The 15,104-nt window shown below is 45.5% G+C and overlaps 1 protein-coding gene across 1 annotated transcript in view; it reads left to right on the top strand.

Moving 5' to 3' along the window:
- The window catches only part of RNF121 (ring finger protein 121), a 51,495-nt gene that overhangs the window by 25,563 nt on the left and 10,828 nt on the right, over positions 1 to 15,104 (top strand). Inside the window, exons 4-7 of the mRNA XM_073612712.1 lie at positions 7,745 to 7,899; positions 10,083 to 10,190; positions 11,567 to 11,687; positions 12,639 to 12,772. Of these exons, the coding sequence (XP_073468813.1) occupies positions 7,745 to 7,899; positions 10,083 to 10,190; positions 11,567 to 11,687; positions 12,639 to 12,772 (518 nt within the window). The remainder of the gene's footprint in view (positions 1 to 7,744; positions 7,900 to 10,082; positions 10,191 to 11,566; positions 11,688 to 12,638; positions 12,773 to 15,104) is intronic.

The following is a 15,104-nucleotide window of genomic DNA, read 5'->3' as shown; positions in this document are numbered from 1 at the left end:
GGAGCTTAGTTATGTAACATGAGGCTGTATATTCTGCAATATTTACATTTTTGGTAAACTCATAAAAAGAATCCAAGCTCTGCAAGTTGAGATAACAACATGCACTGCATTGATGCATTCACACAATTTCACAGTAACCATGAGATAAAACACAGTTCAGGAATATTCCTTTAACCCATTGTTTTGAAAATCTATGTACACTACAAACTGTATGATTGAATTGGTTCTGAATGAGTCCTTACATTTAAAGAGTACCTGTCATTTCAGATCCATCATGGCAGCGCCTGTTAGCGGGCATCCACTCACCTGCTGCCGCCACGTCCCTCACCTTGTTGTCACTGCCGCATCTCCAGCCGTCCCATTAAAGTGAATGGGACTGTCGGTGAGTCAACAGCGGGTCAGAGGAGAAGTCACTGCGGGACAGAGATGACAGTTGCTCTTTAAAAATTATGATTTAAATCAAGACTTTTTACTAGTGATTTAAATTGACTTGATTTAAATCAAATCCACCCTGGTACTGTACACCCAGAACTTATATGCAGCCCCTAAACACATGTCCCATGTGTTGTGTTTTTTTTTTTTTTTCAATAGATTTTATTGAAGGAAATTACATTATGGGATATGGCAAAAAAAGATGTAATACATTTTTCATGTAACGGTAGACATAAACCATGTAGCCTAGGCATTGTGTGCATATGTGTATTGTATAACAAAGTTAATAATGAATAACACCATGCAAGAAAAAAATTATTGTGCAGAGATAACTGGGTGGATCATCTGCGGAGGGTCCCTAAAACTACAGGGTGGGATAATCAGAAAAGAGAGGGAGAAGCGGGGGGGGGTACACCACTATGTTGTACAAAGACACTAGGGTGGTGACTGAAATCATGAGCTGGGTGCTCTCAAGGTTTGGTGCTCTCAAGGCTTGGTGTTCTCAAATGCGGTGCTGATGTTTGAGGTATCGTGATGGGGTAGGGTGATCATGTTGTAGTGTTGTGGAGGATTTTGAGTTCCTCTATGAGTTAGTTTTTGGAGGTGTCCTCTGTCCCCGGAGTTGTCTGAAGAGCCCCATAGTAGGAGAATGAATTTTCAAAGTTATAGAGTTCCTCTTGAGATGGTGTTTCAATGAAAGCTTGCCATCTGGAGTAGAGATGTTTGCTGGAGGCTTTTTGTTTATAGTCGGGGTTGAGCTTGTCTTTATATAGTAGGTGCAGAAGCTCCTGTTTAACCTGCTAGAGCTTTGGACTGCATGGGGAAGTCCAATTTTTTTAAGCTGGATCTTCGAGCGACTAAGAGGCATACCAGGATCCAATCTTTGTGCGGTGTGTGGACGTTGGGGGATCCCAGTCCCAGTGGGATGTCCCAGTATCCAAAGATAAGGAGTAGGGGGCCTTTTGGTAGTTTCAGCAGGGTTAAACCATATATGAATGATAGGACTTGATCCCAGAAGGTAGAGATGTAAGTGCATGCCCAGAAACGGTGAGTTAGTGAAGGTTTGGCTTGTTGGCATAGGGGGCAGGTGGCGGAGCCCTGGTTTTGTTTTTTCTTCAGAGAGGAAAGTTATATAGGCACGGTGGAGGATTTTCAGTTGGGTTTCTCTCTAAGATTAGTTGGGGATCAGTTGTAGGATTTTGTTGTAGCCTCGTAGTTTATCCACTATGTCTGTGTCAGAGAAGTCTCTGCCCTAATTTGTTGTTGATGAGGACGCTAATGTAGGAGTGTTTTGTTTTTTTTGCAGGAGAGGTTTATAGATGCCAGAGATAGTGTAGGAGCCTTCTTGTAGTATGTGGTCTGTGCTAGTCGCTTTGAATCTTTTGAGCTCCTCTCTGCAGGAGTTGCAAATAAATCTAACACATTGCCCAAAGTGGAAGGCATGAGATTAGGGAAGAGAGGAAGCTTCAGCAATGACTGAGAAGGTGTGGGGTCACCCTTTTTCCACGTTGCAAAGTGTTGAGAGTTTGGTGAGGCCTTTTTGTTTCCAAATGAGAAAGGGTTTGTGCTCCATCCCCGGTGGAAAGTTAGGGTTGTCTTGGATTGGAAGATGTCCGGACATGAAGGGAAAGAGCTTCAGGCTCTTTCTTGCTTCCCTCCAGGCTATGGCAGTGTCTCGTAAGAGGAAATTATGCTGTAAAGTTGAGGGGATAGATTTCCACTTACAGTGAAGAAGGGCAGCCAAAGAATAAGGATGGGCCATTGTTGATGCAATGAGGTAATTTGAATAACGGAGGATTGTGCTATCCAGTCTAGGCCTATGTGGAGAAGACATGCTAAGCTATAAGTTTTGACATTTGGAAGACTAATACCTCCTTCGGGTCTGGGAAGATAGTTTCACAAAAGCAATTTGTGGTCGTTTGTTTTGCCAGAGAAACTTAGAGATGTTTGTGTTTCAGGAGTAGTGGGATCGTTTGAAGCGGGTTCAGTTGGCTTGTAAAACTGACCATTTTTACTAAGTGGCATCTTCCCAGGAGCGAGAGAGGCAGATCCATCTAGTTTCCCAATTCTTGGGATATCTTTGTAACCAGAGGGGGGCAGTTGAGGTGGTGTATAGAAGATGGTAGCTTCCCTAATTTGATGCCTAAGTAGGTTATGTGCCATTTGACAACCGTGAAGGGTGAGTGGGAGGTTCAAGGAGTATTTAAGAGGATGCCTATGGGGAAAATTTCACTTTTACTATAGTTGATGCGGAGACCCGAGAAAAGTTTGAATTGGTCAAATATTGTTTTAATAGAGGACATGTCAGAGGAGGGATTCAATGCAAAAGATGAGAGCATCATCAGCAAAGAGGGAGGTGCGTAATTCTTGGTTACCAATGTTGATCCCATGTAGTGGGGCCTTTTGGGTTAGGTATCTAGAAAGGGGTTCTAAAGCAAGGTTGAATAGCAGAGGCGAGAGAGGGCAGCCTTGTCACGTGCCCTTGTGGAGGCGCAATTCATCAGAGAGAAGACCAGCTGCCACCGGTCTGGCCGCGGGAGATGTTTACATAGCATTCACAAGGTTTAATCACTGTCAAAGCCCATTTTTTACATGGCCATCGAGAACCATTCAAAGCTGACGTTGTTGAAGGCTTTCTCTGTGTTCAGAGTGATGATGGCAAAATCTCCCCCGGATTATGTTTAGCATGTTCTAGGACCATCATTACTTTACGTATGTTTTAAAGAGTTCTCTCTTTTACGAAACCTGAATGGGGCGGGCGTATCAGAGAAGTAATGATGGTGGCAAGTCTAGTGGCAACAATTTTTGAGAGAATTTTGATGTCTGAGTTTAAAAGTTATTTGGGTCTATAGGAGCCTGGTTCGAGGGGGGCGTTTCCTTTCTTCGAGAGTAATTTGATGATGGCCTGGTTCCCTGTAGGTAAGAATGGGCCGCCTGACCACATGCCTCTGTAAACATTTAGGAGGGTGGGCTCTGTTATTATTTTGTAGGGTCTTATAGTATTCCCCTGTATTCCCATTGGGGCCTGGTGCTTTAGATGGAGGTTGGTTGTGGAAATTTCGGATAGGAAAATGGGTGCATTTAGGGTCTCCAGTTGGGAGGAGGTCACCGTTGGTAGGGCTATTTTATCGAAAAAAGATTGAGTGACTTTTTTATCTATGGGGTCGGTAGCATACAATAATGTATAGTATTGTAGCATGATTTTATTAATCTCCTGGTGCGAGTTTTTAATGGTGCCTGAGATATCTCGTAAGCAGGTAATGAGTACGGCGAAAAGGGCCTCTGCAAAGTCTTGCCAGCAATTTACCTGATTTTATTGCCAAATTTATGGAGAGTAGCTCCAGATGGGCTCTTTTCGTCAGTTCTAGTGTGTCTGCCCAAGTGTCAAAAGCTCTTTTTGCTGCCTGCCATTCAGTTCTGTTTTCGTTTTTTGTAAGAAGCGGCATAGGAGATGATTCGGCCTCAGAGGAAGGCCTTGCCAGCTTCCCAAAAAAGGTTTGGGTTGTCTGTGTGTGACGAGTTAGCTGTAGAAATTTTTTTCCCATGCTTCCGCCATGTGTGTTTGGAAATCAGAGTTGTTATGAAGAAAGGAAGGGGAAGCACCATATTCTGGGGTTAGGATGAAGGTCGGGGTTGTCAAAGGTTGCTGATATTGGGGCATGATCAGATATGGCTATGTCATGGATGTCTACTCCAGAGATCATTGGGACAAGATCGTCAGTACAGAAGAGGTAGTTCATTCTGGTGAAGACGTTCCCTGTCTGATGGGTAAAAGAGTCGCCACATGTCATAGAAGCGGAGAGAGTCCTTCATGGATGCAAATTGTTTTAAGTCAGAGATTGTGAGTATTTTGCGGAGGCGTTTGGGTGTACATTTGTCGGGTGCATTATGGTGTTTAAGTTGCGTGGGGAGTTTAGTAGTCTAGTGGAGCTCTTGCTACCGAATTGTCTATCGGAGCTATTGGGGGCATGAATATTAGATCTTACGAGATCGCTGTTTTCTACGCGGATATGTGCCGTGAGGAAACGACCCTGATCATCGGGATCTATAGAAATGACTTCACAGGGGAGGTTTTTGTGGATCAGGATGAGAACTTCTGCTTCGTGTCCAGCTGCGTTGGATCTCAGGACAGTGCCTACCCAGAGTTTTTTTCATGCAGTGGAAATCAGGGGACGATAAATGGGTTTCCTGGAGAAGGGCAATGTTGGTTTTAAGCCTCTTAAGGTGGCAAAGGATTTTAAGTCTTTGTTGGGGGACCTAAGCCCTTTTACGTTCCACGAGGTGACTTTCATGGGGGGGTTGTGGATATTGGGGGAGAGTGTATTGAGGGAGTGTCTGGTGTTGGATGGGTGGTGTAAGATAAAGGTGGGAGGGGAAGAAACATGAAATAAACAAACAAATTACAAAACATTGAGTGAACTGTTTTTTTTCTGCATGGATTCACTGTATAGGCCAGCTCCCAGTACTGACCTGAATTGTGCAGGGGAGGCTTGCCTAGCAAGTGCAATAGTATCTTTTGCAACAAAACTCGGGTTATATATGAGGGAGGGGGGTGGCTGTATGCAGTAGGGACTATAGGGGTCACTTCAAATTAGTGAAGATATAGTAAGTTTGGGGGTAACCCATATAAAACATAGTACCAAGGCCTGCCATTTTGATGGAGGCTAAAACAGAGAAAACCATTAGTGAAGGTAAAACCCAATCTAGGGTAACCTAAAAGGAATGCTAAAAATTGCCTGTCAGTGGTCTGGGCCGGTGTTTGCGATTACCGAGTCAACGAAGAGTAGCTCTATGGTCAGGGCCTGAGTATTTGAAATGTTTTGGAGAGCCTGCCCTAGGGCTTCTTTGTTCCAGTATTTGGGGCAACCTTGGGTGAGGAGTTGGAGTGTGCATCTGCGTGTAGCTTGCTCAGGAAGGTATCTGTTTCAGAGGGGTCCTGGAAGGAGAGCTGATCTCTTTTGGGGGCCTTGAGGCGGAGAAGTGCAGGGAAAGCCAAGGTGAATTTCACTTGACCCTGGTGGAGTTCTGTGCAGACGGATTGGAAGGTTCTCTCTTTTTTTTTTTTGAGACTTCGATGTAGTAGTCTGCAAAGATTAGAACCTTCATTCCGTCTATTTGAAGGGATCTTGACTTTCTAAATTTCTGCAAGATGGAGGCTTTGTCTGAGTAGTTCAAGTATTTTGCGATGATCGGGTGGCGAGTTTTGCAGTCTGTGGTGAAAGCTTGCATGCAGTGGGCCTGTTCTACTGTGCATGGGCCAGGAAAGGCCTAAAGCTTCTAGGATGCGTCTGGCGCAGAGTTCCGTGAGAGCTGATGCTTGGAGGTACTCTGGGATGCCCACAAAATGTAGATTGCTCCTTCTGGATCTTTTTCCCAAATCGTCCAGTTTTTGGAGCACATATTGATTTTTTTTTGTCCTGTGCCTACTCTATAACTTGTGCTTGATACAATTCCTCTTCCATGTTGGAGAGGCGGTTTTCAGCCTCGTTTAGCCTGATTATGTGTTCCAGTTGTTTTTTGATATGCTGCATCCCCACATTCACTGTCTTTTCAACTGGGGTAGCTATTATGGGGGTCAAAAGTGCTGCCACTGCTTGAGCTATGAGCTCTGTATTGTTGTCCCTGTGGTGTGAGGAGGGGGAAGCTGAGCAGCCGCTCACTTTCATGTCTGGCGCATCCGCTGCGTGATCCGGTAAGGCAGAGAACATGGCCTCAATTTGCGGCTGGGCCATCAGGGCCGTTTGCGATCGCAGGTCGGTTTTCTCTACAAAACGGTCCATGGGTAAGTGGGGGGTTACCTGGGAGGAACTGCTGGCAGCCGAGAAGGGTTGGGCTGTTTTTTTTAGGCCAATTTGAGTTTTGTGCTGCGGGAGCTGATGTGAGAGACAGCTACTCCATGTGGCACCAGAACCGGAAGTCGCCCCATGTTTGATCATAGCATGTAACTGGTAGTCTAAATTATGTGTAACATTTCAAGAAGATTGTAAGTGAGCCTAGACTCAGACTAGGGCTGCAACTAACAATTATTTTCATAATCGATTCGTTGGCTGATTATTGTTTCGATTAATCAGTTAATAACCTTAAAATAAAAAAAGTGTGGCGTATAATTTAGTTAATATGTAAAGTTTAAAAAAAAGGCAATTTATTCTTAAATATCTCTATGCAGCGGTAAATATAAATAACCAACTATATGGTTAGGGAGCAAAATATCTAATCCACTCTGAGAATAACAGACAGAAGAGATACACTGTATATACTATTAGAGGAGATATACTGTACATACTATTAAAGGGTGAATCTGATAAATATTATCAGACTCAGAGATCAAATGTCTTCCTCCTCCCATTGCTCTTCCTCAAATGTACCGACATCATGTTCCCATTTGGACATAGCTTTCAATGGTGCATCCCTCAGAACAAGATTCAGAAGCATGGTATAGCAGTCCGATATAAACCCTTTATAGGTAGTTATTTCAAAAAGGAAATTAAAAATGGATGTGGGTTCCAGGGTCCAAATGTCTGGACCCCTCTGGGCATCTATCGCATGTTTAAGTTGCCTGTAGTAGAAATCCATGGAAACCGGTAGTTGGAAGGCCGCTCTGAGTTCCGAAAAGGATCTCACCTTGCCGTCTCTAAATATATGTATCATGTGTGACACCCCATATTGCTTCCATTTCAATCCATATGGAATTTTCACTACCTCCCAGATAATGATTATTCTCCCAAATAGGACTATATTTAGTATACCCATTCACTCCCTGTAGCATTCTGACCTTATTCCAAATCTTTTGCATAAGAGCGTAGGTTGGGAAGAGTTTGTTGGATTTTTTATATTGTAGGGCCTTCAACCCATCTGAAATTTCACTTTTGGACGTGAATCGGAGTAGTTGGGCCGAAGAGTCTCGTAGGTTCAGTTCTAGTTCCTGCCTTGGCCGTATAACTCTAGCAATGTGTTGCAATTGGGAGGCTAAGTAGTATACCCAAGGATTAGGTAGTGCCAGGCCACCGTCATCCTTGGGGCGCTGTAGCTGCTCAAGTTTAATTCTAGGAGGTTTTGATAGCCATATGAATGACCAGAAGAGTTAATGATTCTGAACTTTTTCAAGGTGATGACCATTGGGGTGTTGTGGAGCACGTAGAGCAGCTGAGGCATAAGGATCATCTTTATTAGATAGATCCTCCCCACTTGTGATAGTTTCAGTTTGCTCCATACTTTGACTCGATTGCGGCAGCGATTATTAGAGGGGTTAGGTTTAAGTTAGAACAACATTTTTAGTACCACAGTTTTTATGCGTTCTCTGCTTCCTTTGCAGATGGTGACTCTCTTCCAGATGTGGATTGTTCCTGTCTATTTTACAGTGAAGCTGCACTGGATGCGGTTCCTGGGAATCTGGATTCTCTTCTCCCTAGTCACCGCTTTTATAACCTACAGAGCCACCCGCAAGCCACTGGAGCAGACCACTCCCAGGTAAGGAGCAGCAGAGGGGTCTCTATAGGTTGCCTTCACCCCTTGTGTATATAAGACTGTGCAGGTGGTGATTCTAAATGTACAGTGTGTATACATCCCTGTTAAAGGAAATGGGGAAATATGTTTACCTGCAAAAAGGGATACCAAATGCTTACCTCTCCGGCTGCCAAATACCGGTCGGTTCAAGAAAAATCTACTTTTAAAGTCTGCTGAGAAATTAACACTTCAGCAGCACTTGCTAGTTTCTCTTTCTGACCTCCTATAACACTACGGGGTGGCAGAAGAACCGCATTCTGTATATGTACTGGAGTGCAAAACTCACTGGTGACCTGGATACTGGGGAGTGAGCTTTGTGTACTGGAGTATAGTACTCCTTTATGATGTGGAAACTGGGAAGTGAGATTTGCTTACTGGAGTTTGGGTCTCACTTGTGAAATGGATACTGGGGAGTGAGCTATGTGTACTAAAGTACAGACTGTTGACATGGATACTGAGGAGTGAGCTGTATGTGGAGTGCAGATCTCACTGGTGTGTTTACTGGAGTATGGATACTGGGGTGTGTGTGTGTGTGTTTGTGTTGGAGTACAGATCTCACTGGTGGCATGGATACTGGGGAGTGAGGTGTGTGTACTGAAGTACAAATCTCTCTCTGGTGACATGAATACTGGGAAGTGAGGGGTATGTACTGGAGTACAGATCCCACTGGTGACATGAATACTGGGGAGTGAGGGGTATGTACTGGAGTACAGATCCCACTGGTGACATGAATACTGGGAAGTGAGGGGTATGTACTGGAGTACAGATCCCACTGGTGACATGGATACTGGGGAGTGAGGGCCACTGGTGACATGAATACTGGGAAGTGAGGGGTATGTACTGGAGTACAGATCTCACTGGTGACATGAATACTGGGGAGTGAGGGGTATGTACTGGAGTACAGATCCCACTGGTGACATGAATACTGGGAAGTGAGGGGTATGTACTGGAGTACAGATCCCACTGGTGACAATGATACTGGAAGTGTTGGTTTCTCAGTGGACTCTATAGGAAGATTTCTCCTGAACAGAGCAATGTTTGGTGGGTAGGGGAAAAGGTAAGTATTATCCAGGTAGGCTTTTATTTTTTTCCTGACAGGGCTGCTTTAAAAGAACAGTTCACATTTGTAACAATAATTTGCATCATTTTCTTTTTTTTCTTTTTCCTTTCACCCACTGTAGTCTGTTGACCTTTTATCATTACTTCACCCTTTATGCCAAATGTAAAACTTTTGGATTTTACAGATAGAAATCCTAAAAAAGGTTGTTTGTCATTGCTGGGCTCTGCTTCTAAAAATACGAATCCCCTGGCTTTCATGACAATATAATAGCTTCAGTGCTTCTGTAGTCACCATCTGGTGTGCAGATCAGGTGTTATGACTTTGTCACTTCACTGCCTGCATGAATGTTCCATGTCTGTGACTTAAAAAATAGTAAAGCCAGAGGATTAGCATGAACAGGACCAAATTAAGCAAACTCTGTTCCCAGAGTTCCTTAACTCTGTTCCTATAGCCTCATGTTTCATATGCTGTGATTGGATATAGGAGGTGCTGAAGTCACACATGAAGAGCACAGGACTGTTTCAGGAAGACAAGTGTGTCAAAATTCAGTCTGGAGGAGTGGGCATTCCTAGGCAGGTTGTATTTTCATGCAAATCACCCTAGGTAATGCCCACATGTGATGCTGAGCCTCCATGATCGAAAGAACTGAAATCCAATTAATTAAAAGGGTGGGAAAGTCAGGCTGGGGAGGAAAGGGGCAAGATCAGGGATATGCAATTAGCGGACCTCCAGCTGTTGCAAAACTACAAGTCACATCATGCCTCTGGATGTCATGCTTGTGGCTGTCAGTCTTGCTATGCCTCATGGGACTTGTAGTTCTGCAACAGCTGGAGGTCTGTTAATTGCATATCCCTTGGATAGATGATGCTGGACATCCTCGGGGGGTGTTTCCACTTCTCTTGTGGCCTTTTATTTATAACTTGAAAATTTAGGATGGATGGTGGGTCCCCACTGCAATGGCTGAGGCACTTAGAACTCAAAGCTGCAGATATGGTTAGGTGATCCAAATCTCCAGTTGCCCTCAAAAGCTGAAATCATTTTGGTCGGAGTGACTCTTTTTGATTTTCCGTGTTTTGTGTCTCCACAGGCTCGTATATAAATGGTTTCTCCTCTTATATAAAATGAGTTATGCAACTGGGATTGTGGGATACATCGCTGTGATGTTCACGTTGTTTGGTCTGAACTTCCTGTTCAGGTACGTCTGGCGAGGTCTGTTTATATGAAGTGTGTGGTCTGGGTGTATGAGCCTTCGGGTGATAACCACATAGACGGTAAAAAGGTTTGTATGTATAAAAAGAAGTATGTCAATAGAAAAGTCTTTACTCCTAACTCTCTGATTCCATTCATTGAATGTCAGAAAACATTAGGGCTCCATCACCTAATGTTTGCAATTGGCAACCCCCCTATCCTTCCCGGGGAAGGGTTGTATCATTTGAGGATCACTACACTCTTTCCAGGTGACCTCCCCTAGGGGAATGTGGGAGCCTCAGATGTTGATCACTGCCTGTAGTCCAGGTGTCCTCCCCTGGTGGTTGTGGGGTCCTCATTTGTTGGGAATCACTGGCCAACTTTGCCCTAGCTCCTCAGATGTTGGCAATCACTGCCCTCTCTCCAGGTGACCTCCCCTGGGGTATGCAAGCTCCTCAGATGTTTAGGATCACTGCCTACTTTCCAGGAGACCCTGGGGAATGCAGAGTCCTCGGTTGTTGGGGATAACTGCTCACCCTCTCGGTGACCTCCCCTAAGGAATGTATGGTCCTCAGTTGTTGGAGATCACTGCGTACTCTCCAGGTGACCTCCCCTGAGGCATGCTTAGTCCTCAGAAGTTGGGGATCACTGGCCAACTCTGCCCCAGCTTCTCAGTTTTTGGGAATCACTGCCTACTTTCCAAGTGACCTTCCCTGGGGTTGTTGCTGGGGATCACTGCCTATATTCCAAGTGTTCTTCCCTACAGGGGGAACCTCCCCTGGGTGGCGTGGGGTCTTCAGATGTTGGGATCACTGGCCACTATCCAGGTGACCTCCCCTGGGTGGTGTGTGGTCTTTAGTTGGGATAACTGGCCACTATCCAGGTGACCTCCCCTGGGTGGTGTGGGATCTTCAGTTGTTGGGATCACTGGCCACTATCCAGGTGACCTCCCCTGGGTGGTGTGGGATCTTCAGTTGTTGGGATCACTGGCCACTATCCAGGTGACCTCCCCTGGGTGGTGTGGGGTCTTCAGTTGGTGATCACTGCTCCCTTTCCAGATGACCTCCTCTTGGAGATGGGGTACACATTTCTTGGGGATCACTGCCCACTTTCTAGGTGACCTCCTCTGGGGGGTGCAGTGTTCTCAGTCTAGGCGTCTGCGTCATTCTTAGTGAAGGGGGTTGTTGCGGGGTGCTGAGTTTTGGGAAAGCTGTAGGTGGAAAATGGTCAGTGTTTTTCAAAATCAGTACGTACATTGTTGGCAGTATTCAGTCCAGCAGAAAGGGGAGTGGGGATTGTGGGTAGTCTATTGATGTAAAATTTTTAGACTTGTCTCCTGAACATAATACATTCTAATCCCCTCCTTCCTGTCCTTCCCTACAGGATAAAGCCAGAAGATGCCATGGACTTCGGCATCTCCCTCCTTTTTTATGGCCTCTATTATGGGGTGCTTGGAAGGGATTTTGCTGAGATGTGTGCCGATTACATGGCATCCACAATAGGTGTAAGTATGGAGGGTGTCTACCCACAAAGCTGCTTGCTTACTTGGAATTGATATTGTAAATTGCGCTTCTTACATGTAGGTTAGACTCAGTGGAGGGAGGGGGAATTCTTTGATCGCTTTCCTACTGCACTGGAACTGACCTTTACGGCTACCATTACTCTGCATATATTGCTTCTGATTCTGGGTAACACTTCTTTATTCGGAATGACATGACTCACTTGTACATGCACGGGATGTCATCCCTTATCGGCCAATCAAGAGGCTAAAAAACTGGCACCAGGGAAAAACTGACAGCAGATGGCGAGGGATGTAACCACCGCATTGCTGGAAGGTGGATGTGAGTACACTGGGGGGGAGTTCAGTTCTGCTTTAAGTCCTCTCCTTCATCATTAATCTGTCACATGACAACTGCAACGGGCAGTATAGACTCTGCCATATGACAGTTGAATGAAAAGGGGTGGGACTTGGCTGTGGGAGAGGTGGGGCTTAATATTGATCTGGGCAGAAAATGGTTGGACTGACACAGGTAACAGATTGAACAGTGCATTTTTTATTGATCGGTTGTGTATTGCACCATCTGGCTAACACAGGAAACCGATTGGGCATTGCATTGTATATTGATCGGTTATACATTGTATAGTGAGCCTGACACAGGGCGCACATTGGACAGTGCATTGTTTATTGATCATTATACATTGCACCGTTTGACTTACACAGGGAACACATTGGACAGTTTATGCAAAAATATAATTCTACCAGTTTGTGGAGCTGCACCTGACATGGAAGATAAAACACACCGGTACAATAGTGTGCCATTTGTAGAAAATTGAAACTTGAACACCAACATTGTCAGTGGAGATAATTCTAGACCGTCCTTTACCAGTGTTTTGATTCTTTGGTAATCCTTATGTGAATGAACTAATACTGAAACATCCAACTTTGCTTTCCCAGTTCTACAGCGCGTCAGGTATGCCCACCAAGCACCTTTCGGACAGCGTGTGCGCTGTGTGTGGACAGCAGATTTTTGTGGATGTCAATGAAGAGGGTATCATCGAGAACACGTACCGGCTTTCCTGCGACCATGTGTATCCTTTTCACTGTCCAGCAGATTCAGTGCATATAGACGTGTGAATGGAGAGGAGGGGCAGATTGCAACATGATCTCTCCTTCATTCACAGAACAAAAAAAAGTGCAAGTCTTTTTGTGAATGGGCAAAGAGGGGTTGGGGATTCAACCTGCTCCTCTCCTTCTCCATTCACAGAACACCTTGCATTCTGTAAAACAAAATAAAAAAGGCTTTTTGCCAATGGGTAAGAAGGGGGTGGAGACACATCCAGAATCCTTTGCTGCCAAAACTACAGCTTATCTTCCCCTGGGGTTTGGAATGGGGGTAATCGGTAAAAGAGGAGACATCCGAGGTGGCATTAGGATGCTTAGTACTGGGTGCATAGCTTGGGGAGCTTAATGCAATAAGCTGTTTGCAGAGGTGCTCTGTAGAAGAGGGGACATCTGAGGTGGGAGGAGGGGACAGAGGTATTTAGTTCCAAAAGAGAAATATGGCGGTGGGGAGGGTGGGTACAACACTCAGCAATCCAGTGCTATGTGCAGGAGCCAGCTTGCAGCAAAGTATTATTATACTATGCAACAGCCATCCACACACAGTATACATATTAGGAGTATCTTACTTAGCTAGTACAGTATAAAAAAAGATAAAAAAAAAAAACTTCCTGAAGTTTAGCTTTAAGTTCCACCAGTGCGGTGATGCATAATCATCATGCCCTTTGAATTTGCATACCCATGTCACCACATTGTACAATGAATATCATGCCCCCTTCTCCGATATCCTCATCACTGGCTGCAGTGCAAACTGGGAGATGGAGTTTTGAAGTCCTTAAAGTGGGGTTCCACCCAAAAAAACAAAAATACCTGAAAAATTCTAAAAAAACAAACAAAAAAAATTTGGATTTTTTTTTTTTTTTTTTTTACTTGCCTCTAAATGCCTGTTGCTAGGTGGTCCCTCGTAGTCTGCCTCTTCCTTTGCCTGGGCTGGTGACATCACTTCCCCCTTGGCACAGGAAGGGCTCAGCTCTGCTCCCTCCCTCCTGTCAATCATCTGGGACCCATTACAGGTCCCAGGTGATTGAGCGGCCAATCGCGGCGCTACTCGCGCATGCGCAGTGGGTGCCAGGCTGTGAAGCCACAGCCCAGCGCCCACAGTTGAAATGCCGACGAGCGGAGGGGGGGGGGGGGGGGGGGGCGAGCGGGGCTTCGATCCCCCGCATCGCTGGACCCTGGGACAGGTAAGTGTCCAATTAAAAAGTCAGCAGCTGCAGTATTTGTAGCTGCTGACTTTTTTTTTTTTAATGGACCCCCTAGGTGGAACTCCTCTTTAACAAGATGTCCTGCTGCTGAGAGGTTTGGCCCAATTTATTTCCCACTGCAGTCAGATGTTGGCTTCAACTCTGGCCGTAGTGAGCAGGCTCCTGATCTATACAGAGGAGTGCAATCTCTGGCCACAGATGAGCATTTCTTTACACATGTCTTTGTAAGTGCATTTTTTTTTTTTTTTACACTTTTGTCCTATTAAAGGGATTGTAAAGTCCCTTTTTTTTTATATTATACCTACCTGCTCTGTGCAATGGATTTGCACAGAGCAGCCTGGATCCTCATCTTCTCGGGTCCTTCTTCGCTGCTCCTGGCCTCTCCCTCCTGTCCCCCACAGCAAGCGGCTTGCTATGGGGGCAGCCGAGCTGCAGCTCCGTCTGTCCATTCAGACACAGAGCTGCGATTCGGCCCTGCCCCCTCTCTCTCCTGATTGGCTAACTGACTTTGACAGCAGTGGGAGTCTATGACGCCGCTGCTGTGTCTCAGCCAATTGGGAGGGAGAGTCCCGGACGGCCGAGGGACTAATGGTCATCGCTGGATAGAGAGGGGCTAAGGTAAGTATTGGGGGGGGGGGCTGCTCCACATAGCAGGCATTTTTATCTTAATGCATTAGGATAAAAAACCTTCTGTCTTTACAACCCTTTTAAAGCCCAATTGAACCTTCAGCTGCGGCACAGTGGTCTAGTGGGTAGCACTCTCGCCTAGCAGTAAGAAGGGTCGCTGGTTCGCATCCCAACCACGACACTACCTGCCTGGAGTTTGCATGTTCTCCCTGTGCCTGCGTGGGTTTCCTCCGGGTGCTCCGGTTTCCTCCCACACTCCAAAGACATGCTGGTAGGTTAATTGGATCCTGTCTAAATTGTCCCTAGTATGTATGAATGTGAGTTAGGGACCTTAGATTGTAAGCTCCTTGAGCCTGGTTTCACACTTGTGCGGTGCGAATTGAAGCTCAGGTTTCACTGGGGAGATAACAATCTCCTGTTCAACGGATTCATTGCGTTTTTGCTCAGGATTAGAGAGCAGGGAGAGGGG

This window comes from Aquarana catesbeiana, linkage group LG02, assembly GCF_042186555.1.
Source record: "Aquarana catesbeiana isolate 2022-GZ linkage group LG02, ASM4218655v1, whole genome shotgun sequence".
NCBI lineage: Eukaryota > Metazoa > Chordata > Amphibia > Anura > Ranidae > Aquarana > Aquarana catesbeiana.
This window is presented reverse-complemented; position numbering and strand designations above follow the sequence as displayed.